This window comes from Anguilla anguilla, chromosome 17 (genome assembly GCF_013347855.1).
Source record: "Anguilla anguilla isolate fAngAng1 chromosome 17, fAngAng1.pri, whole genome shotgun sequence".
NCBI classification, from domain to species: domain Eukaryota; kingdom Metazoa; phylum Chordata; class Actinopteri; order Anguilliformes; family Anguillidae; genus Anguilla; species Anguilla anguilla.
Genome location: NC_049217.1, coordinates 30723584 through 30747583, shown reverse-complemented (window position 1 = coordinate 30747583; position 24000 = coordinate 30723584). Strand labels below are relative to the sequence as shown.

General features: G+C 49.6%; 1 protein-coding gene across 6 annotated transcripts in view; it reads right to left on the bottom strand.

Moving 5' to 3' along the window:
- The window catches only part of LOC118216618 (septin-9-like), an 81142-nt gene that overhangs the window by 17305 nt on the left and 39837 nt on the right, over positions 1-24000 (bottom strand). The window contains exon 1 of one of the 6 annotated variants that reach the window (XM_035397965.1): positions 19461-19581. The exons of 3 other annotated variants lie outside the window; for them this stretch is intronic. In XM_035397965.1, the coding sequence (XP_035253856.1) occupies positions 19461-19500 (40 nt within the window). In that variant the 5' untranslated portion in view covers positions 19501-19581. Of the gene's footprint in view, positions 1-9687; positions 9752-13604; positions 13813-19460; positions 19582-24000 lie in introns of those variants that run through there. 2 more of the 6 variants (XM_035397966.1, XM_035397967.1) reach the window with 2 other exon arrangements.

The window sequence follows — 24000 nt, the reverse complement described above, 5'->3', positions numbered from 1 at the left end:
AAAAAAAAACACCACGTGGAAGCAATTAGATACACGGCATTCTTCCAGTCCGTCTTTACGAAAGACACACTTACGTTTTTACTCAGCACTTTCAAAAAATCTCCTGTCCTGAAATTCACTGTTGATGAGACGGGCTTTACAGTCCCTGAGGCGCAGCGATTGATTTTTGAGACTTCCACACTGTGAATGGATTCTACCCTCCCTCCGTCGACCCCCCCCCACCCTGCCACGCCGCCACGCCTCCAACCCCACCACCCCACCCCCCCACCTGGAGACGCTTAACTGTCACCGTTCTGTCGCCGTAGAGCTTTAATTCACAGCGCAGTCGAAGCCAGCTCTCTGCTGAACGTCCCAGCAGTCTGTGTAAATAACGCCAGATGTAGCGGCAGGGGGCGGAGCTGAAAACGGGACGGGGGCGGGACTCCGCGGCCGTGACTCATCCGCGGTGTGACCCCCCCCCCCCTTCAGGAATTCCCTCCACTCGCTCGGACCCTTCGCCCCGCGCACTCTGACCCCCACCCCCCCTCCTGGTTAATCTCCACTGACAGACCGAGCCGCTGATCTGCAGGGAGACTCTGTGTGTCACTGAAAGCACAGCTGGGAGGATCGCAGGGGGAGAGCTGTAGGGCAGAGGAGCTCAGGATGAAAGCACACCTGTTTACACTGTACCTTCGCTTAACTAACCCTGAACTGATTCACAATGGGTTCACTAAAATTACAATTTCTTTGATGAGTTTTTTGAGTAATTGTAGTTTCACAAGCTATATTTCTCTTTAGGGTGCTGTAGTTAAACTACTTTCAGTGTGACATAACTGACAGTGTGTACAACTACAGTTTTGAAGGAGTTTCCCCAACACTGGTTGCCATGCTAACCCGGCATCATTTTTGCTTTAGCCTCAACCTTAACATTCGCACTTTTGTTAACTGCTCTCTGGGAAGAGAGCAGTTTGCAAAAGGCAAAGTCTTAATGTAAATATAGCTGTTAGCATAATCGGATAGATTGCCTACATATAAATGCAAATATAGCTGTTAGCATAACTAGAGAGATTGCGTAAATGTAAATATAGTTGTCAGTATAACAGGAGAGATTGCGTGAATGTAAATGTAAATATAGCTGTTAGCATAACTGGAGATATTTCCCTAAATGTAAATATAGCTGTTAGCATAACTGGAGAGATCAGTGAGCAGAAACAGCAGTCTGCTTCACTCCTTGGTCTCATGTGGTAGTGTGTGTAACATGCCTGGAGCAAAAAGTTGTGGGGGGAGCGGGGGCAGGGGGTGGTGGACGTGCAGATTTTACTGCTTTAGTCTGATCAGTACCAGAAATAGCCAACTTCCCCAATGGGTGACATCTTGCCCAGCAAAGGAATATCCAAAGAATAACATTTTAAACAAATGTCAGTTGTTTAATATTTGGAAATATTATACATATTCCATCTGCATCCTGACTGGAAACCCTTTCGGTCTGTTTTGAAACATCTGTTTTATTATTTTCTTAATTTCCCTTTTTTTTTGTCAGTTCCCATGTTAAAAGGCCCATCCCGCTGGCAAAATGTCCGACTGGCCGGCCAGCAGGACCTTCTTTTTAACTCTGCAATCCCACCCACAGACCTGCAGTTACTGCGCAGACAGACTGTGCAGACTCTGCAATCCACGCACAGACCTGCAGTTACTGCGCAGACCCTGCAAACAACCCACACACAGACCTGCAGTTACTGTGCAGACAGACTGCGCAGACTCTGCAATCCACGCACAGACCTGCAGTTACTGCGCAGACCATGCAAACAACCCACACACAGACCTGCAGTTACTGTGCAGACAGACTGCGCAGACTCTGCAATCCACGCACAGACCTGCAGTTACTGCGCAGACCCTGCAAACAACCCACACACAGACCTGTAGTTACTGCGCAGATGAACTGTGCAGCTGGAGCAGAGAGATCACAAGCACCTAACCAAACAGAGGCCTTTCTTATTTCACACTGAGACGAGGAGTACAAACCAATCCCTCCCTCCCTGCGTCACAACATAGCCCAGGGCCGCCCAGCCCTGTTCCTGGAGATCTACCGTCCTGTAGGTTTTCATTCCAACCACAACAAAGCACACCTCATTCAACACCTAGAGATCTACCGTCCTGTAGGTTTTCATTCCAACCCTAACAAAGCACCCCTCACTCATCAGCTAGAGACCTTGTTGAGCCGCTAATTAGTAGAGTCGGGTGTGCCAAATTAGGGTTGAACTGAAGACCCACAGGACGGCAGCTCTGCTGGAGCAGGGTTGGGCAGCCTTGCTTATCGCCAACTGGGAAGCAGCACTGCACTACAGGCCTGGAGCTCCTCTGGATACAGGACCCTGGACCCAGGAGCCTGAAAACATCTGTTCCTTTCCCTTTCCCAGCGTGGAAAGCTTGAGAGGAGGAGCGGAGTGTGGATTTCATGCAGAGAGAAGCTCCGTCCGGCCTCCAGTAATGGCTGAAGCCTCTGCCGTTTGCCTGCTCTGTGAGTGTATCTGAGAGAGGAAGGGATGGGTGTGTTTAACGCTTCATTCTGCCGGGGCAAAGACACGCGCACACACACAGGCCCACACACACAGGCCCACACACACACAATCACGCACACACACACACACAGAGGCCCACCACACACAAACACACACACAGGCCCACACACACACAATCACACACGCACATACACAGAGGCCCACACGCACACAAACACACAAGCCCACACACAGGTCCACTCTCACACACACACACACACACACACACATACACACAGTATTGAGAGCCCCAGGTTTATGAAGAGGATCCGCACAGACTGCAGCACACCCGCAGCTGGCGGCCTTCCATGTGATTTCATACCAGCATAACCGTCAGATCACCACTAAGCCCCAGAATTATGCTGCATTATGGGAAAAAGACCCACAGCCAGATTTAATCAGACATGCATCAGACCCGAGCTCAAGCCAGGGAGAGGACACAAAATCCGCCATCCGACCACCCGCCACCCAGCGTTACACCACCGCCCGCCATCAGACCACCGCCACCCGCCATCATACCACCACCACCTTCCATCACACCGCCATCACACCACCACCACCCGCCATCACACCACCCGCCATCAGACCACCACCACCCGCCATCATACCACCCGCCATCACACCACCACCACCCGCCATCAGACCACCGCCACCCGCCATCAGACCACCGCCATCCGCCATCACACCACCACCATCTGCCATCACACCACCCTCCATCACACCACCTACCACCCTCCATCACACCACCACCACCCGCCATCACACCACCACCACCTGCCATCACACCACCACCACCCGCCATCACACCGCCGCCATCCGCCATCACACCACCACCACCCTCCATCACACCACCACCACCCGCCATCACACCACCACCACCCGCCATCACACCACCACCACCCGCCATCACACCACCACCACCTTCCATCACACCACCGCCATCACACCACCACCACCCGCCATCAGACCATGTTCCCACTCTCCTATGGGAGAACTCAACAACTCAACAGTAAACACAATCCCAAAAACAAAATCACGCACACACACACATTTATGCACATACACACACATACATATATATATGCACATACACACACACACACACCATGTCCCTAACACTGTGCACCTTTGTGACTGCAACTAATAGCTGATGCTGTCTGTGCACAGACCAGTCTCCTCATCCTGTCAGCTTCGCATTCGTCGGCACAGCTGGGAATGCGACCTTTGACCCCGCTTGGGGTAAAGCAGGTGGCCTCACCTGGTGTTAAAGAGCCCCCTCTCTGCGCTCGACCCTCGAGGAGCCACGATAACAACCAGCCCCCCCCCCTGCTGGAGACGGTGACAGACAGACTTCTGCACTCATCAAGACGTTTAAAAAACAAAAACAAAAAAAAAAAAACTTCAAACTCTGTTCCGAAGCCAAATAACTGGGATTCTGGTTAAAAAACCAGAGAAAGAAAAGAGAAAAAAATAACTACAAACCCTGGAGGTACAAACAACAGACAGGCCAAGAGGGAAATCTTTTACTACAAGCCCAAGGACGAATAAAACCAGTGAGACATCGGCGGTACGATCCTCATTCAGTACTCCTGGCCTCTCTCTCCCTTTGAGAACACACTGCTCTTATTAAACTGTGTGAACACAGCTACAGCGCCCCGAAAAAGCATTCACCCCCTTCCTGATCTCCTCTATGCTACAGCGCCCCAAACAAGCATTCACCCCCTTCCTGATCTCCTCTATCACTGCGTATTCTGTCACACTGAATGGTTTCAGATCTTCAGATGAAATGTAATATTGGACGACATGAACCTGAGTAAACACAACACACATTTTTTTTTAAATAAAAAATTATTATTTCATTTAGTTCAGGAAAAAAGTTATCAAATGCCCATATTGCTCATGTGGAAAACGTAATGGCCCCCTTCAGCTTAATGACTGGTTGCACCACCTTTAGCAGCAATGACAGCTGCCAAACGCTTCCTATAATTTGGAGTCAGTCTTTCGCACAAGCACTTTGTTTCTTTCACACAAGCACTCTGTTTCCTTCACAGAGCATCTGCTCTGCGGCTGGAATGCAATGCAGAAGTTTGCCGTTTGTTAATATTATTCAGCCAGCGGATCTCTTCCTCCTTTGTGGCAGAAAAGAGTCTGAAACATACATGCAGGACGGGGGAGTGCGTGCGTGTGCGGTGAGCAGACGCTTCATGCAAACATGAATGCCGATCCTACATGCTGCCATACGAGGAACATACATTAATAAATTCATTTACATTCTCCGTGTTGGCCTCCACCCACTCCACACACACACAGACTCACATATACGCACACCACCGGCACACAAGTACAGTACACACACACAGACTCACATACACGCACACCACCGGCACACAAGTACAGTACACACACAGACTCACATACACGCACGCCATCGGCACACAAATACAGTACACACACTGAGGGGTTGTGAAAGTATGAATTCGCTTGAAAACTTATGACACAAAAAACAACACTGGTTGTAAGGACCAGTCAAAACAACACAGTTCCTGTTTAAGAACAGACAGGGATGGAAATACCCTGTAAGTGGGGCACAGTACACACACTGTGCGGGAACGCTCGCTCTGGCAGAAAGGTACCGAGGTGTCTGGGACACGGTCCAGGCCGCTGGGTTATTGGCTTTATCATGTTAACGCCTGGCTCAGGGGTCCGCCCCGATGCTGTCAGAATAACTCCGCTGTAGTCCTGATGCTCAGCAGAGGCCTAAGGAGCTGACTACTGACTCAGTGTTAGCACCCCCCTCCCCCCAGAATGGTTCCGTCCAACTCCTGACTCCATGTTATCACCCCACCCCCCTCCCCCCAGAATGGTTCTGTCCAACTCCTGACTCCATGTTATCACCCCACCCCCCTCCCCCCCAGAATGGTTCCGTCCAACTCCTGACTCCATGTTATCACCCCACCCCCCTCCCCCCAGAATGGTTCCGTCCAACTCCTGACTCCATGTTATCACCCCACCCCCCTGCCCCCAGAATGGTTCCGTCCAACTCCTGACTCCATGTTATCACCCCACCCCCCTCCCCCCAGAATGGTTCCGTCCAACTCCTGACTCCATGTTATCACCCCACCCCTGTCCTCCCAGAATGGTTCTGTCCAACTCCTGACTCCATGTTATCACCCCACCCCTGTCCTCCCAGAATGGTTCTGTCCAACTCCTGATTCCATGTTATCACCCCACCCCTGTCCTCCCAGAATAGTTCTGTCCAACTCCTGACTCCATGTTATCACCCCCCCCAATCACAAGCATTTGGGGACTGAACATTAACTTGGAGGTTGCAGGTTCAAACCCATATGGGCCATTAGTCACATGACGTACCCTTGGGCAAAGCAACCTGAACCGCTTCAATAAATATCCCGTTACACAAATGGATTGTGTGCCAGACAAGGAAAGAAAATGGATGAATGTGTGCACGTAAATGGTTAACTGGGTCAAGTTAAAGAAACAGTCTCACGGGGGGGGGGGGGGGTGTACACACGTGAACACAGGTGCACAATTCCACAGAGCTTCTACCAGACTGCTAAACACTCACATGAGGCCAACAGCCCTCTCTCTGGTGTTAACAAGCTACATCGTTCAAAATCCCACGACTTGACCCCTCCCCATTTCAGGTCTAAAAGTAAAACTATCCCTCTAACCCTAACCCTAACCCTAACCCTGGGTTTGAATTAAATGAAATTGACTCTTTTTTTTCTCTCTTTTTAAAATATGTTGAATTTGAACATTATTAGTTAGACAGCCATTAACGATTCTTCCAGATATTCATTAATATAGTTTACATAATAGCATTCCATATGATCACCAATTCAAGGTCTAAAACTGAGATAGGAACACAACATTGCTTCAGATTTAATATCAGCCATTAAAGGTGACTTTGATTACATGGTGCCATGTGTAAATTGTTTTCTGGTTGAAACAGGACCCTTACAAAGAGCAGCCAAAAAGTCCTTCCTGTAAAGATGAAGTGCAGATGTTTGTATCAAAATCAAATAGTTTGGGAGTCTTTTTTATAAATTATTTGAAATCTAATTAATCATTTATTCCCAGACAGGAAATTAAGGGAAAATAAATTTCCTGTAAATGCGATGCTTTAAAACAAAAAAGCAGAACTTAGACGTGTGTTCCTGATGCCTGTTTGGAGATACAAACAGAGGCACGCCCCTTACCCATGGGGGGTCTGAACGGAATACCAGCGCCGGTAAAATGCGGTGTAATTTGCCACCGCGGGGGGTGTGGGGGTGGGGGGGGGGGTTGCAGTATGCCTCTGGAATGAGCTTCTGACAGCTAGCGGAGAAAGGACAGGACCACAGGCCCAGGAATTTACCCTCCGGGGGCGAGAGAGTCTCACCTCTAACGACAGTGAGAGAGCGCCGCCGCCGCCACCACCGCCTCACAGACACGCGCACCCCGCACCCCCATCTCCCCCCCCACCCCCCCCCCGGCACCAACCACCCCGCGAACTCAGGCTTCAGTTCGCGAGAAACTGCTCCCCACCCGTCCAAAAAAGAATGTAAGAAATGTCTACAGGAATGCACAGAAAGCTGACAGTTACACTCTCATTCTGCCGGTTCTTAGCATGCTTCCACACGCCCTGGCCCTAGCGCCTTGTAGCGTTAGCATTCGCAGGTGCAACTCTTCACCATTCTTTTTTTACTTTGCTTTTTTCTCTCCTTTGCCAACCGATGATCTGCTGCGGACCAATAAATCAACTGATCTGTAGTCCATTTTCCATTATTGCCAGCTTGACACCACACATGATAGTCATTGCCCTTCCAGATGCTTATGGGGAAATGTAGTTTTTTCAGATTTTGGTGCTAGAAATCACCCCCAAGTCATGTTATGAAGCATTAAAGCACACGTTCAATAAATCTCAAAAGAAGTCAAAATACATCTTTAAAGATGTACGTAATAGTGTGATGTTTTTTCTGTTAACATTCTTCTAAACTGTAGTCTTACTTAAAGCACACACACAGGTGTGATTCAAAATCCCTGAAATTATCAGCAGCTTAGAGTCAGTAGTCATGTCCAAGGCTGGGGGTGTGTGAAGGGCCACAGCGTACATGGCAGGCTTTTGGAACGACTGATCTGACAGACCTCAAAGATGACAGAAGTCCAGGCCAAGAAACCGCTCGGTAATGCAGTTCACTCCCAAGCGGGTGGAGCAAGGCCAGTGCCCACTGATTGGAGCACCCGGGGTCACATGACCAGCCGGTGAAAGGCCTCTGTGTCTGTCCTCACCTCGCAACGGCACACGGAGCAGAGCACCGTCAGAACAGAGCGGCCATTGAGGTGCGGTGTTAGGCCTCGACCAGCGAGATGTGATTAACAGACAGACAGACAAACAGACGGATGGACAGACAGACAGACAGACAGAAAGACAGGCACAGACAGACAGACAGACAGATGGACAGAAAGACAGGCACAGACAGACAGATGGACAGAAAGACAGGCACAGACACAGAGACGGACGGACGCGCAGAAAGACAGATGGACAGACAGACAGTAAAACGGACAGACAGATGAACAGACAAACAGATGGACAGACAGATGGACAGTCACATAGACAGACACACAGACACACAGACACACAGAGGGACAGACAGATGAACAGACAGACAGACGGACGGCAAATAGACAGACAGACAGATGAACAGACAAACAGACAGACAGAGGGACAGACAGATGAACAGACAGACGGACAGACAGATGGACAGTCACACAGATAGACAGAGAGACAGACAGACAGACAGACAGACAGATGAACAGACAGATGGACAGACAGACAGACGGATAGATAGACAGACAGACGGACAGGTGCAGACGCTGTGTTCTCTGTTCATTTCTCTTCCTGCTCCACAGACAGTCGCTGGTGACCAGTAGCCCTCCCGGATGCAGCGGGACACAGCGCTGTCGGACGTTTTAGTTCTTTTTGCGTTTTCACCAGAAATGCCCCCGAACGAGAGAAACAGGTGTGTCACACGAACGCTCTCTCACCAGAGACACACAGGCTGAACGGGCTGAGGGGGGACCCAGACCAGCAAGCAGACACAGGAGAAAAGGGGGCGGGGGTCAATTTGAGTTTGGGATTCCAGGCAAGGCATTATTGTCCTGTACTGAAATCCCACTTTGAATTCCAGCACCCCTTTAATCATTACATTACAGGCATTTAGCAGTCACTCTTATCCAGAGCGACTTACACAACTTCTTACACAGCATTTACATTGTATCCATTTATACAGCTGGATATATACTGAAGCAATGCAGGATAAGTACCTTGCTCAAGGGTACAACGGCAGTGCCCTACCCGGGAATCAAACTTGCAACATTTAGGTTACAAGACCAGTCCTTTACCCATTATACAACACTGCCGCCTGTCAATCAGTACAAGATGACTTTTCACAACAAATGTGTGACAATCCGCAGTGCGAGAAGATCAAAGTCGCGTTTTTTAAACGTCCCGGGAGAATGAAACGAAAGGTAAGCAGAGAGGCGAAATCCAGAAAGGTGAAACTGCCCACAGGACGCTGAACGCTCAGAGCCATTAAGCCTGAGTTCCTAAAAACGAGCACGCACCCCGATCCCCCGAGACTGATCACACAGAGCACGGGGAGCGGAGCGACCCGAACCGGGAGGAGAAACCAAAAAAAAGAAAGAAAGAAAGAAAGAAAAGGGTTCCCGGTCCCTCCCCCTTTCTGAGCTGCACGGAAATGTGGAGCAGAAACCAGCGGCCGAACCTCAGCCCTAATGCGCTGTTTCACACGCTGCAGAAAGCTGTACCGGAACCTTCCGTCTCACCTCAGTGACAAACCCAGTCCCCCCCCCCCCCACTACCCCCACCCCCCCGCCGCACCTCACCCGGGGAAAGACGCAGGGCATCTGACCCAGCTGGACTAATGAGAGGCTTGTAGCGGCTCACACACGCACTGGTAGTAAGAACAAGGTCGAGGGTGGGGAGGGGGGGGAGAGAAGTGGGGGGGGGGGCACGACGGAACGCACGATGACAGCAGCGGTGACTACGGCGGAAGGAGAAAGAAGAGGAGAAGAGGAGAAATGGAAAGAGAGAGAGAGAGAGAAAGAGAGAGAGAGAGGACTCACTCACCCCAACCCCTCCGCTGCTCGGGCGCAGTCCTCCAGTGCGAGAGCTCGCAGCTGGGCTCACTGGCACGCTGAGGCCCCGCCCCCTCCGGGTCACATGACCCCCCTCCCCTCCCCACACCCCCTACAAAGCCACATCCCCTCATTCATTTACAGCAGAGAGAGAGACAGAGAGAGAGAGAGAGAGGGGGGGAAGAGAGAGAGAAAGAGAGAGAGGGGGGAAGAGGGGGGGGGGGGCAGAGATGCAGCCTGCGTTCTCTGGCTGTGCCGACACAGAGATAACATCTTTTTTTTCTTTCTCTTTTCTTTCTTTCTTTCTTTCTTTCCTTCGCTCGTCACTTTTCGTGGGGATCGAATGGCCGCTAGCTGTCACTGGCGCACTGAGGGAAACCAGACACCAGCGGTCCGCTCGCCACATCCAAGCACACGTGATTTATGAGGGTCCCACATGGAACGCCAGCAGCAGGAAAAGGTTCTGTCCCTCGCTGTAAGGCTAAGCAAATGGAATCTGTGGAATCACACTCAGTACAAATCAGATAAGATAAGCCAATAGGTAGGGGGGAAAAAACTTTTCTTTTTTTTTTTTTTAAATCATCAATTGAACAAAAGACCAAAACAGTAACAGATTTACAAATTACAGCTAATATGACAAATAAATTGGCAGGCACTGGCATTAATGAACAAATTAATACTATACTGTGTGTGTGTGTGTGTGTGTGGGGGGGGGTGATCAAATAGGTATTTGTAATTTGATGGTGGATGCCCTCTAGTTTGTAGGTCAATGGTAAGCATAGAAGGGCTATGCTTATCATTACTGTATGTATTCTAATGCTCTCATGTTCTTGTGTACTATTTGTATGCGTTTTATAAAAAATTGGAAAAGCTTTATCTCCTTCAGTATTTTTTATTAAATAAATATAGTTTGCTTGTGTTAAAAGCAGCTTGTGCCCTAAGCACTAAGATCTCCTGCTCTACCATAATTGAGTTTGAAGACACATAATTTCAGTAATCGTGAAATCGTGTGGTAGTATGTCATTCAAGAACTGCCTAAATGGAGCGTGCTTCACAGAACAACACTGTGCAGAAATTCCATGCATTCTATTAAGGAATGTTTAGTGCAGGCTTGGATACTACAGCAACACCGGCATGTGTCTAGACACAGATGACAGAGATGACATACGGCTTAAATCAAAGGTTGCAAAAAGACATCAGTAATTAGTGTATCTGTTTAAACACCAAAGGGAACACACATCCCTTTATTCACACTTAAAGCCACACCAAACACCCTTTTCACAGTTGTGAATCTCTGAGCAGATTGTTATTCTTGTTGAGAGTAAATCAGTGTATCCCACATCAGTGATTTGTCCTGACAGAATGATGTACTGCAAGCTGCCACAGAATGGGCCATATTTAGTTAGCTAGCTTTCACTCCTTTGAGGTGTAAAATTCACAAATATGTGATTAGAATGTTCTTAACTGAACATTCTAATGCTGATGTCACAATCACTACTGGTGACTGAAAGCAACCGCGTTACAGAACACTGACTAAGAATTCTGGGGGAAAAAAAAAAAACATTCCAAAAAAACCTATTCTTAAAATGGCCAAATATATCCAGACATGAATATGCATCTGAGATCCTGCCTGAAAACATATGTTGAAAAAAATCCTCTACAAAAACCTCTGGAAGGGTTGCGGGCAGAACGAAGTCCAACATCACATTTTTTCGCCCTGGAACCGATGGAGCGAGTTTCTGTAACATGTCCACCCTGAACAGAACCTAGTCCACATTTAGACTTTCAACTGACTGTTAAAACAGGAACTGACTTTGATGTCCCATTTCATACGCTAAAATCAACATAAAAACACACACAAAAAAAACATGCTCAGCTACGTGCGTTTCAACCCCTGCTTTGTACTTAATGTAGAAAGTGGAAAATTGTGTTTTTGAATATGAGGGCATCACAGCACTGTTTTTACACAGACTCAGAAACCTGTTGGACTGCAAGCTGACCACATCCCACCACTTGGAAAACGGGGGGAGGGGGGGTTGGGGGGTGCTTCCTGGGGGCATATAAATACTTCCTGTTTCCTATGTCAATACCAAAAGTTATGATGAAAGCAAACTTACCAATAACACCTGGAAGGGAAATTAGGCATGACAACTTTGCCTTGCAAAGGGCAAGCAAATGTTTTCAGTTAAGGGAGGTTCTTGAAATGTGCCATCTTCCACTGAATATTCTAATGGCAACTGGCACAAACAAAATGACTTAGGTTGTGCACATAGAAACAGCTGGATTTAATCTGTTCCATTGTACATATTTGTCCCATTAATATTTAGATGATGTCTGCTATGACTTAAAGTGCGGAGGGGTCTGGAAACAGAACTGAAATTGATCACTGAAGATAAGACTTTAGACGTTTAGCCAAATCTGAAACAAGTACATATAAAAGCAGCCTTATTCCCACGCAGAAGAGCGCAGACAAAAGCAAATTAACTGTTTTTTTGTGCTGTTAAAATAACAATCTGTTCAGAATTAACTGATCCACAGAAACAACTGGAAAGGAAATTGCCCCCGGGAGACTATTTCATGTACGGTGATAAGCTCGTGCTTGACTTCCGGAGACATTCTGCATCTGCGAGCGCCGCACGCACGCACGCGACGAGTTACCGTGCAACGAGAACGCCCTCACGATGCCAGCACGCGGAGCCCTCTGCTGTCAACTATTAACGGGGATGATCGCGATTCCGCTCTCGAGCTTCCGACACTCCCGTGACCTCATGCAGTAAGAATGGAAGTCTGTACATTGTCAGAGGAGGCGGAATGGGATAAATGTACACGGTAACCAACACCATTGAAACACTAAACATAGGCCCCTCCGTTTAAAACCGAGTCAGACTCCAAGCCGCTGTCGCCTCCAAAATCATGTTTTAACGGTAGCCTATGTTTCGTGCAGATAAACCCTAAGACACGCTCAGCGTTTTTTTAAAACATATTTTTCAGTGACCAATTATTTTTTAACACCGTGGCGATGATGACATTCTTGGGTTGCCTTTTTTTTTTTGCTTGATGTTCCAGTAAATGTCGAACGTCGTGCTTGACAAAGCAACCGCAATGTAGATAAACAGACGGAATTTGTGGTCTCAAGCGCGGGTTGACTTTTAATTAGACGTAGCTTTTTTATCGCGGTGTTTCCGAGCGCTTAAAAGCCACTGAAACATTCCCAGCTGTGCTGTCGATCGCTGCTCCAGTGCGCTGAACTCCCAGGACGCAGGAAAGAATCCAGTGCAGTCACAGGACAGCCTGTGCTATCTGTGCACAGATAGAACCGCTTAGCTTAACTTAGCCTTCAGGGCAGGCAGTCAACCCATCTTTCTCTCTGTGTTTCCCCCTTTCATCCGTGCCTTTCTTATGGTACATTCTGTTTTTATTTTATCTTACTTGTTTATTCTATATGAGCATTTCCCCCTTTTCTGTCCAAGCAAGTGATTAATGCGGTGTCTTCAAGATGCCTTTAGAGACTGAGGCAGCAGAGAGAGAGAGAGAGAGAGAGAGAGAGAGAGAGAGAGGAGAGGGAGAGAAAGAAAGAGAAAACAGAGGGAGAGGAGAGAGAGGAAGAGCAGGAGAAAGTAGAGAGAAAGAAATGGGAAACGGGAGAAAAAGAGAGAAAGAGCAGGATAGAATAGAGAGAAAGAAAGTGGAACAGGGAGAAAGAGAAAGAGCAGGAGAGAGTAGAGAGAAAGAAAGGGAAACAGAGAGAAGACTCTTCAGCGCTACTCCAGAGAGGCCTTGCCTGAGATAAACAAGGGCAGAGCGCCAGCATTTCCTGTTTCTGCAGGACTAAAGCACAGAGACGGACGGAGTAACGCTTTCCTCATCGACTCTAATGCGAGCCACCTGCAGCACAAACTCTCCACTTACCGCACGCGCGCGAGAGAGAACCCACGCAGCTCTACGGAACCGCCGGGTTCTACCGCCAAGCAGGTCCTGCGTTCCCTTCCTGCGTTCCGCCCGAATCGCTGCGCAGTCGAAATTCGAGCGCGGACCGTGTCTTTCCCCCGGAGCTCACGGGCGCGCTGTCCCGGCAGCTGTGAGCTCTCGTTCACACACACACACACACACACACACACACACTCACACACACAGCACAGCGCTCGTTTTACAGCACGCCTCCTCGAACCCCTAATAATAAACACTCCTCGTTTCGGAGAGGAGACCGAAAAAAACCGGGCTCGTGGGTCTGCCTCCGGGGAAATCCCTGTTCCCAAAACATCCCAGGGAGCCCAGAGTGAGTCAGCCCCGCAAACAAACAAAACAAAAAAACAATCTGTTATTATATTTAGCATTTTCGGTTTTGGGTATTCTGCTCGTTTTCGGTGTCACTGGTCTATAAACTGCCATTAGTTTGGGGTTTCCTCAAACCCGATTTGACTTCTTTAAACTGTCCAAGATTGTCCTGCACTGCTGCTCACGTATCTGATATTTGACAGAATAAACGTGGAAGCTAAATTAAGCTCATAGGGTTTATCATGTCAGGGCACAAAAGTGTTATATGAAAAGTGACTTTGTAAACCCGCTGCGTCCAAACGCCCTCCAATCCAGAGACAATCCTGAGCATGCCAGATCCGCCAGGTGAAATTCCCAGGGACCTGGGACAATAATATTTGCCACAAGTTCACAGAGCACTGCCCCCCCCCCCCCCCTTCCAGGGACTGGGACAACATGCCACCCCCCACGCCACGGCAGCCTTGGACCAGGCCCTTGGCGAATGTGGCCAGGAGTCCCACAGTGCTACAAATTGTGACGGGATTCAGTCCAAACAGTGCGCAGTAACATCCCCGCTCCCTCCCTATGGGATCTGTAGAGTGCGTACAGTTTGCATGTTCTCTCCAGGTCCCCTCGGGGTACTCCGGTTTCCTCCCACAGGCCAGAGACACTGGAGATTCTGATTTGTCTTAGATATGAGTGAGTGAGCGGCATGCGCGATGGATTGTCCAGGGAGTCCAGCTTCTTACCCAATGCATGCTGGGATAGGCTCCACCATCCCCCCCACCCTCCACCCTCCACCCACCCACTGACCTTGACCAGGAGTAAGCGGTTTAGAACATGCATGAATGCGCAGATGGATGAAGGTGAGAGAAGAACAGGACTGTCCAAATGCAGTAACCATATCCGCCTGCTGGTGGCGCAGTAGCAGACCCCCTGGTCAGCTTAGATGCTGCTTGCTGCTCATACAGTGTCACATGCACAGTCCTCCAGGTGAGTACCTGCAGTAGCTCAGGTGGAGAGCAGTGGCTGCTGGCTGCAGGTGTCTTCAGAGGAAGACGTGCTGCCCTGCTTCAGAACTAACAGAGGCAGTTTGTTGCAGTGAGACAAGCCTGTATTTGCAAATGGGAACTGATCTCAGTGAGGAACGTGTGTGGAGGGGGAAATGTTACAGGGGGACCCCAAGAGTCTACCTTCTCAGCCAGTCATTAAGCCATGGCGTATATTTCTGACTTGATTTTCAGCTTTTTTTAAGGAGCTTCAATGTCTTCCTGGTGTTTCTGGTGCACATGCACAGACAGCCTGAAGCTCCCGGAAGCTCTGGGAGTCTCCCAGATTTAAACTGTGGCTACCTTACTCCCGCAAATCGCACGAAAGCCAGCTGGAGACTGGGTCTCTACCACAGAACACCTCCCTCACATGGAAACGTCCTGACAGATTTACCATTCTGTACAGTTGGCTGTAATGGAGCACAGTTTTTATTTTAAATCAACTGCAACAGTTTGCGCCGACAGCGCTTCTGCACTTCTTTCCCATGCTCCACCAACGGAAACAAAGCATCGCCTCCCAGACATCCCTTTAAGGTGTGAGGTCACAAAAAATACGTGATTAGAATGTTCTTAACTGAATGTTCTAATGCGGATGTAACAATCACTGCTGGTGACTGAAAGCAGTAGAATTCTAGAACACCGGCTAGAATAAATAAAAAAAACACTGGCAAAAAAACCTACTCTTCCAAGGACCAAGTGTATCCTCATATTTCCTGAAATCAATTTCACCAGACTTGGTAGGATGCATGACATGTATGTGGTTAGTGCTACTAATACAGGGAGTTTTGGGGGTTCAGAGTGTTTTGGAGGTTCTGTGTCACGCAGACCTGATATCCGTCTGGCCTTGGTAGCCAGGCTGCACATTTGGCTAGAACTGGAGAGCCCCTTCTGCCTCAGGGGGTAACTGACACTGGGGTCCGTGATGGGGACTCATAGTCTAAATGTGTGTGCATGTGTGCATGTGTGTATGCCTGTGTGTGTGTGTGTGTGTGCATGTGTGCATGTGTGTATGCCTGTGTGTGTGTGTGTGCATGTGTGCATGCCTGTGTGTGTGTGTGTGCATGTGTGTATGCCTGTGTGTGTGTGCATGTGTGTATGTCTGTGTGTATGCCTGTGTGTGTGTGTGTGCGCATGTGTGTGTGTGTGTGTGTGTATGCCTGTGTGTGTGTGTGTGTGTGTGTGTGTGTGTGCATGTGCATGGTTTGTGCCTCCTATCGCCAAATTCAATAAAAGCTAACGGTAAATTTTTTCAAACAATTGCTCCGAATAAACATGACAGTATATCGCCTAATGGGGACCACGATCCAAACCTGCATAAATAATCTGAAAACCGGACATTCTGGTCAAAAACTGGGAAACTGGCAACCCTAGCTCCAGCTGCCACTACATTTGAATTTTACTGTCGTGACAACAACACTATCTATTCAGGGGCAATAAGGCTGTGACTGTAACTGGTTTAGGTTTATCAGCAAGTCACACACAGCACACTACAGTACTTGTGTGGAAAAAGGTCAACGAAATAGACTGAGGTGAACCGAGCCAAAGCAGAGGGGCCACACCTAAGATGATGTCACAATGAGGGACACACACATGCAGCTCTGAGCCGTTGCATCATTCAGCTCCAAACCAAAATGACAGGCATACGAAGCTGCAGTCAGCACTTTACCAAATATGAATCTGAGCTGCTTTAACTGTTCAGTGGCTGGTGGAATTTGAAAACACTGCAGAATATTCAACAAAACCAAAAAAATGATACGAAATGAAAAGTTTGTTCTGGATATTGGTGCCAGAAGAGGTTTATTTTAAATCTGAGAATGTTTTGGGACACAGCAATATTAATGTCTGGAATGAATCAACACAAAACCTCAGGGGTTGTGTATCTATCCCAGAGTGTGTTTGGGGCCTAAGGGTTTAGTGTCTATCCCAGAGTGCGTTTGGAGCCTAAGGGTTTAGTATCTATCCCAGAGTGCGTTTGGAGCCTAAGGGTTTAGTGTCTATCCCAGTGTGTGTTTAGGGCCTGAGGGTCTAAGTATCTATCCCAGAGTGGGTGGACTGTTGGGCATATCTGTCCCCATGTGTGTGTACCCCCCCCCCCATCTCCCACCCGTAACCCCCTGACTCACACTCCATTAACCCCCCTCACACAGAACTGGGGGGTGTCACCACAGCTGGATCTCCTGCTGATTGGCTGGAAGTGTAATTACAGAAGCCCTGTCATTACAGGCTTGGGTTTCTGTTCAGTGTCACCAAACTCAACAGCCCAGATCTGTAATTTAGAAGTACTTTGGCACAGCTCTGAAATCTGAAATTCACTGAAATATGAGGGCCTTGCACTGATTTTTCACAAAGGCTGTCCAGTTAAAATAGAAAAAAAATGTCTCTCTGATAAAACAGCATCTGACCTTGGCTGTAATTTTAAGTTTTGGACAGAGCTAATGCAGCTCATTTTTGAAAAATTACATACCAAAGTAATATGTGTTTGATTACCCTCACTTAGGATCAGGGCAAATGAGATTTGGTTTAATTTTAACAATTTTGTTATCGACTGTTTATTTTAGAAACCCGCGGAGGCAGCACTGTCCCGCTCGGCCTTCAGTGACCGCGCGTTGCTGGGATACGCACTCCCACAGGACATCAAACTGGATTAAACAGGGAAGGGAAAGCGAGCGATGTCAGAGGGTCATGTGATCAGAGCTCTGTGAAGGCAGGAAGTGCTTCCTTCACATGCAGCTATGAATGACAGGAACAAGCATGGCCAGGGCGTGGCGTGTCACAGCTCGGGTTGCCAGATTTAGAATTTATTCAGAACCGGACAACATGGCGGGAAGCTTAATCTCCAATGAGGCAGGAGGTGCTGTCACAAACTGGGGGGGGGTGGGAGGGGGGGCGGGATATTGGAACAGATCACACAGACCAGGGTGGCTGACACACGGTTCATTCGTTACAAACTAACAGTAAATTATTTTCAATCAATTACACAGACCGGACATTGTATTGTCTGGCCGGGAACACAAACCGGACCTGGACAAATCATTTGAAAGCCGGACATCCCGGGGGATAACCAGGCACCTGGCAACCCTAGTCGGAGAGAACTCGCGGGGACCTTGACCTCAGAGTCCTCAGCTTCGGCTTTTTCCGCTAAATCAGGCGAACCGGCCGCGCGCCAGCTCACATTAGCGCCAGCTCACATTAGCCCGCTGTTAGCCCCAGCTCACATTAGCCCGCCGTTAGCCCCAGCTCACATTAGCCCGCCGTTAGCGCCAGCTCACATTAGCCCGCCGTTAGCCCCAGCTCACATTAGCCCGCCGTTAGCCCCAGCTCACATTAGCCCGCCGTTAGCCCCAGCTCACATTAGCCCGCCGTTAGCCCCAGCTCACATTAGCCCGCCGTTAGGGCCAGCTCACATTAGCCCGCCGTTAGCCCCAGCTCACATTAGCCCGCCGTTAGCCCCAGCTCACATTAGCCCGCCGTTAGCCCCAGCTCACATTAGCCCGCCGTTAGCCCCAGCTCACATTAGCCCGCCGTTAGGGCCAGCTCACATTAGCCCGCCGTTAGCCCCAGCTCACATTAGCCCGCCGTTAGCCCCAGCTCACATTAGCCCGCCGTTAGCCCCAGCTCACATTAGCCCGCCGTTAGGGCCAGCTCACATTAGCCCGCCGTTAGGGCCAGCTCACATTAGCCCGCTGTTAGCCCCAGCTCACATTAGCCCGCCGTTAGCCCCAGCTCACATTAGCCCGCCGTTAGCCCCAGCTCACATTAGCCCGCTGTTAGCGCCAGCTCACATTAGCCCGCTGTTAGCGCCAGCTCACATTAGCCCGGCGTTAGCGCCAGAGAGCGATCGGCTAGCAGCACCGTTTACCTGCTAAACAGCTGGGCCTCACTCTCACTCCCTGGCCCCTGCTAGCAGGTCGCCCAAGAGGAGCCCTGCAAAATGCTGACATGTGAGCCGCTGTACCCACAGCTGGCCACCAGTGGGCGCTGTATGCCTGCTGGCAGGGCTGTCATCAGTCTTTTGCACTGAATTATGGGATTTAAAAAACCAACTGCCATTTTGGCTTCCTTTTTTTTTTTTTAAACTTTTTTTCCCTAAAGTTGTGTGAGCTTAAATAACACGCAGTTCGAGTTAAAATAGCAAGATTTTGACTCATTCCCTCACAGAAAGGATTTGTTTTTTCCCTTATTCGTATTTTTATTTTTTTAAGCCAGTTCTAAGTTTGGTCTTTTTTTATCTTGCTTTTTCCAGAACAAATGGCGTAGTGACAATTTTTCTTTTATTTTAACAGTGAGATATGGCAATAAGGCCCTACAGCTGGATCCATCAGCCCCAGAACACACATCCCTGCTCTCGTCTTTCTTTGGCAAGCAAGGAGCCTTTAGAGAGACCCAGAGCACACCGTAGCGCTGCTCTCCTCATACACATCAAGACACTGGTAGTCAGCGGCTCACCGATGGCATAAGGTACCTGCGCCTCTTTTGGGGTCAACGAGGCCTCCCTCTCCCATCCCTGCCAGAGGGGGGTTCTGTTGCCGGTCCTCTACTGTGCTGTAGCTGCACTCCCATGCCCACCGTGGGACAGCCTGTGTCTGCTAATGCGTGCGGTCATCACGCAACATTACTGACCGTTGCCCCAAAGCAGGAACTGCCACACTCCACGCCCCCCCCCCCTCCTCATCCAACATCTCTCCTCTTCTACAGCCTGGCCCAAAGGCACTCTCTCTCTCTCCCACTCCCTCTCTCTATCTCTCTCAGAATGATCTGTTGCTTCTACGCCTTTAATTGGGTGCGGTGTTGCAGAACTACTTGACTGCTCTTTCTCAGTCCTCAAACACCTGCTTGCAATTCTCTCAAAGAAGAGAACCAAATAAACCTTATTTTAGGCACCTGGTCAAAGTCAAAGAGATCTTTTAACTCCTGCGTACGTCCTCAGCTGCATCAGAAATGGAAACTCTGGCAGCCATCTTGAAAAACACATTCTGAGTGATTCATCAGCAAAAACAGAATCGGCCCTTGCGGCAGGCAGAGGATAGAGGTCAACTGCCTGTCCCCTGGTGCCGCTTTCAAAATGGTCTTCATACACAGAAGAGAAAAGGCTGGTTAACCCCTTGATAAGCAGGCTTTTTAGCCAGCGTTCTAGAACTCCATTGCTTTCAACTACCAGCAGTGACTGTTACGTCATCAGCATTAGAATGTTCAGTTAAGTATATTCTAATCGCATATTTGTGACCTCATACCATAAAATAGGCTGCCCTGGAGAAGCTTCATTCTCCACAAAATGTTATTTATTTCAACTTCAGAGAGAAACGCAGATCAAACGGAGACGTCTTGACTGTGCTGAGTGCTGTGTTCCAGACTGGACGGATAAGCGAAGGTTTTCTTTTCATTAAGAATAAATGGTCAGCACACACGGAGGAGGTCTGGGCCATGGAGCAGGGAGACAACCCAAGAAAAACACTGTGCAAATTATCATGTGACCCCCCCGCCCCCCCCACTCCCTGACATCAAACACATATGACGTGTCTCTCTTGTCTTTTATCAAGCAAGAACACAAAGCATTAGGTCCGGGTCGAGATGACCTTTTAACAAGAGTAATTGCTTCATTTACACTTTGATGTTAAGACAGCAAGATTAACTCGGTGATTTAGCACAGAACTGTGAGCAGTTGGCGGAGGGTTCCGCGGGACTCAGGAGAGAAGGAGATGTCCCGACTCGTGAGCTGACTCTCATCCTGCTGACACCTCAGGCCCCATTCCAGGAGAACCCTCCCAGTGCACTGACCCCTCCTGCACACGGGTTAGACGTGCAAAACATCAGAGGCTAGCCAACGCAGCGTCGCCGTTTAGGACCTAGGGTGAAATCAGCAGGTGTGGTGATTGGTTGGAATGAAAACCTGCATGCTCTCCACGGCACGTGATTGGGCGGCACTGCTCTATCTGCTCAGTAGGGGGCTCAGCGCTGTGCTTCACACCAGTGTTTTGGGGGGCTTGGTGAGGGGTTTTGGGTGCCGGTGACCCAGCGGGGTTCCCTCCCACAGAGCTGCAGTGGAGCGATACAGGAAGTGGGGGGGGGGGGGGGGGGGCGGGGGGGGTGTGTCCGTTTCTGACGCAACATGTCCGCTGCTTCCTGGCCGCTCCCGTACGGCAGGGTCACGGCGGGGTCATGGCGGAGTCACGCTCTCATAACTCCACTGCTGACTTCATCGCTCAGTTAGAAAAGCAAATAAAGCCACATAAACATGGGCTGTAGCCACCGGCAGGAAATATTACTTCCTGAGGTCATCGTCATGAGAAAAGCTTTCATCTCAGACCATCAGAACACAGCACAGCCCAGCACAGCACAGAATAAACCAGCACACAGCTGCACAGCACACACCAGCACAACACAGCCAACACAGCACATAATAAACCAGCACACAACTACACAGCACAGACCAGCACAGCCAACACAGCACATAATAAAACAGCACACAGCTGCACAGCCCAACACAGCCCAGTACAGCCCAGTACACAACTACACAGCACAGAACAGACCTGCACTCAATCCTAAATGTAATTTGGATGCATAAATCAAAGGCATCCAGGTTTAAGGCCCAGCTGATCAGCAGACATCACACAGCCACAGCCAGACAACAACAGCTCCAGCTCCATCAGAGATCATTTAATTAACTGCTTTATTTAGGCCCTTAGAGGTGATGTGAACCTCTTCTGCTATCCAAAATGACCTTTTTTCCCCTGTCTAAAGACTGCATTATTTATGCTCTTAGTGACGTGCGCCTCTCCCGCTATCTGGAGCTGAAGGGAAGTTTCCAGGGATGCAGACGAGCGCATACCTTCACGCTGAGGTCCAGAGATCTGTCATCCCTCAGCCCAGGGCCCGGCGCTCTGCCACGCTCCCGTCTGGGGGACTTCGCTAACGATGCGCTAACTTAGCGCTTATGCTGCGCTAACATTACATTACGCTGTGCTAGCGCTGTGCTAATGCTGCGCTAACGTTGTGCTAACGCTGCGCTAACACTGTGCCAACACTGCGCTGAGGCTGCGCTAACGCTGTGCTAAAGATGCGCTAACGCTGTGCTAAAGATGTGCTAACGCTGTGCTAACACTGTGCCAACACTGCGCTAACGCTGTTCTAATGCCGCACTAACGCTGTGCTAAAGATGCGCTAACGCTGTGCTAAAGATGCGCTAACGTTGTGCTAACACTGTGCCAACGCGAATCCCGCACAGACCAGCGGTGATGTCATTGCCTGCTACAAGCGTCCCTCCGTGACAGGAATCGCTCGACCGAGACGCACTTCAGCGGAAACGCTCAAACGCGTCCCCGTCGCAAATTAAGTCATTAATAAACGTCCCGCGGGGGACAGGGCGATTAAACAGGGCGGCTGAGAGCACGTTTTTACGGGGCCCGTTCGAAAACAAAGTGAGACCTTAAAAAACTGCAAAGTACGGAGCTTAGCCAAATTTCTCATTTCTTGTTCACTCGCTCACTCCCCTGCTCTCTCTCTCTCTTCTGCATCCCACACTCTCCCCCCTCTCTGTTGCTCTCCCACTCTCTTTCGAACTCTCTCCCTCTCTCCTCCTCTCCCCCCCCCTCTTCTCCCCTCTCTTCCTTGCTCCCCGTCTCTCCGAAGGCTGAACATTTAGATCATACTTGGCTTACCCCCATTATGGGGTTTACAGGAACCCATTTGGCTCGCAGCTGCACCCGCTCTCCCCTGACCAGAGAGCATTCTGGGACATTCTACGCAGAGCGCAGGACTCAGGATTCAGAGCCCCAAACGTGTCAGACAGTCTCTCTCCGGCACTTTCTAACGGTTTCCTCCCTGACAGGCAGAACTTTCCCCCTCTTCCTCACGCTTAAAAAAGAAAGGAAACTACGTCATGGCGACAGAGAGGATCCGCCAGGGACCTATCCTCAGAATCACCTCTCCTGGCAGCACAAAAACACTCCTCATTTTCAAAATGTCCCCTTCTTAGAAGGGAGGCACCTTCTTTTCTGTACCTGAGTTAGAGCCTATTGAGACTGTAAAATCACTCAGATGACAAAAAAAAACTTTTAAAGGTGTTTTTATGGGTGCCCTGAGGTACGTTCGTATTCCCGAGGTCTTTTTTGAGGCGTGTTTGGTGACGGTGAGTTCCCTCTCTATCGTGCGTCATTCTGCCTGCAGGCTCAGGGGCGCTGCTGCTGGAGGACGACGCCGAAATTAAATGATTTCCCAGCACAGGCGTGTTTACTGGCAGGAGGGAGGTCGCGTTCTTCTAGGAAAACTTGGCACTCCACACTCACCAATACACCACTACGTTACAGCTTTTGTAGACGAGGTGTAGGGCACTGATACCCCCCCCCCCCCCCCCCGGCTGATAGGCTAGGAGGACAGCCAATCAGCAGTGTAGGGAGGGTGTGATGTCATACGAACGGCAGAGGAGCCCGCTTCACGGATACCTCGTGTTTACGCCACGATTAGGCTGCATTTACACAGCGTTTACACTGCATTTACACAGCGTCTACACCATGTTTATGCCACATTTACACAGTGTTTACACCGTGTTTACACCACATTTACACAGCATTTAGACAGTGTTTACAGTGTTTGTTAAAAATTCTACAGCCCTCCGAAAATAAACCTACGGCAGGGCAGGTGCCAAGCACACACCAAGTAAGCAGCTCTGTGCTGTTCATGCATAAAAAAACAAAAGAATTGGCTAGCTTGCCTAACGCTTTTGAAACGCTTATTTAATGCCTTTATCCTCCCTTCTCAACAGCACGACGGACACGAAGTGTTAATCGTTCTCCCACAAACTCACACAGGGAGGACGCGAGCGGACGCTGGACCTGTACTCCCGTTCGCTGATGCGTCGCCACGGCAACTCGCCCTACCGCGGCCCTCCCCCATGAAATCTTGATCACCACCCCCCCCCCCCCCCCCCCCCCCCCCCCCCCCCCCCCCCCCCCCCCCCCCCCCCCCCCCACCCCCCCCCCCCCCCCCCCCCCCCCCCCCGCCCCCCC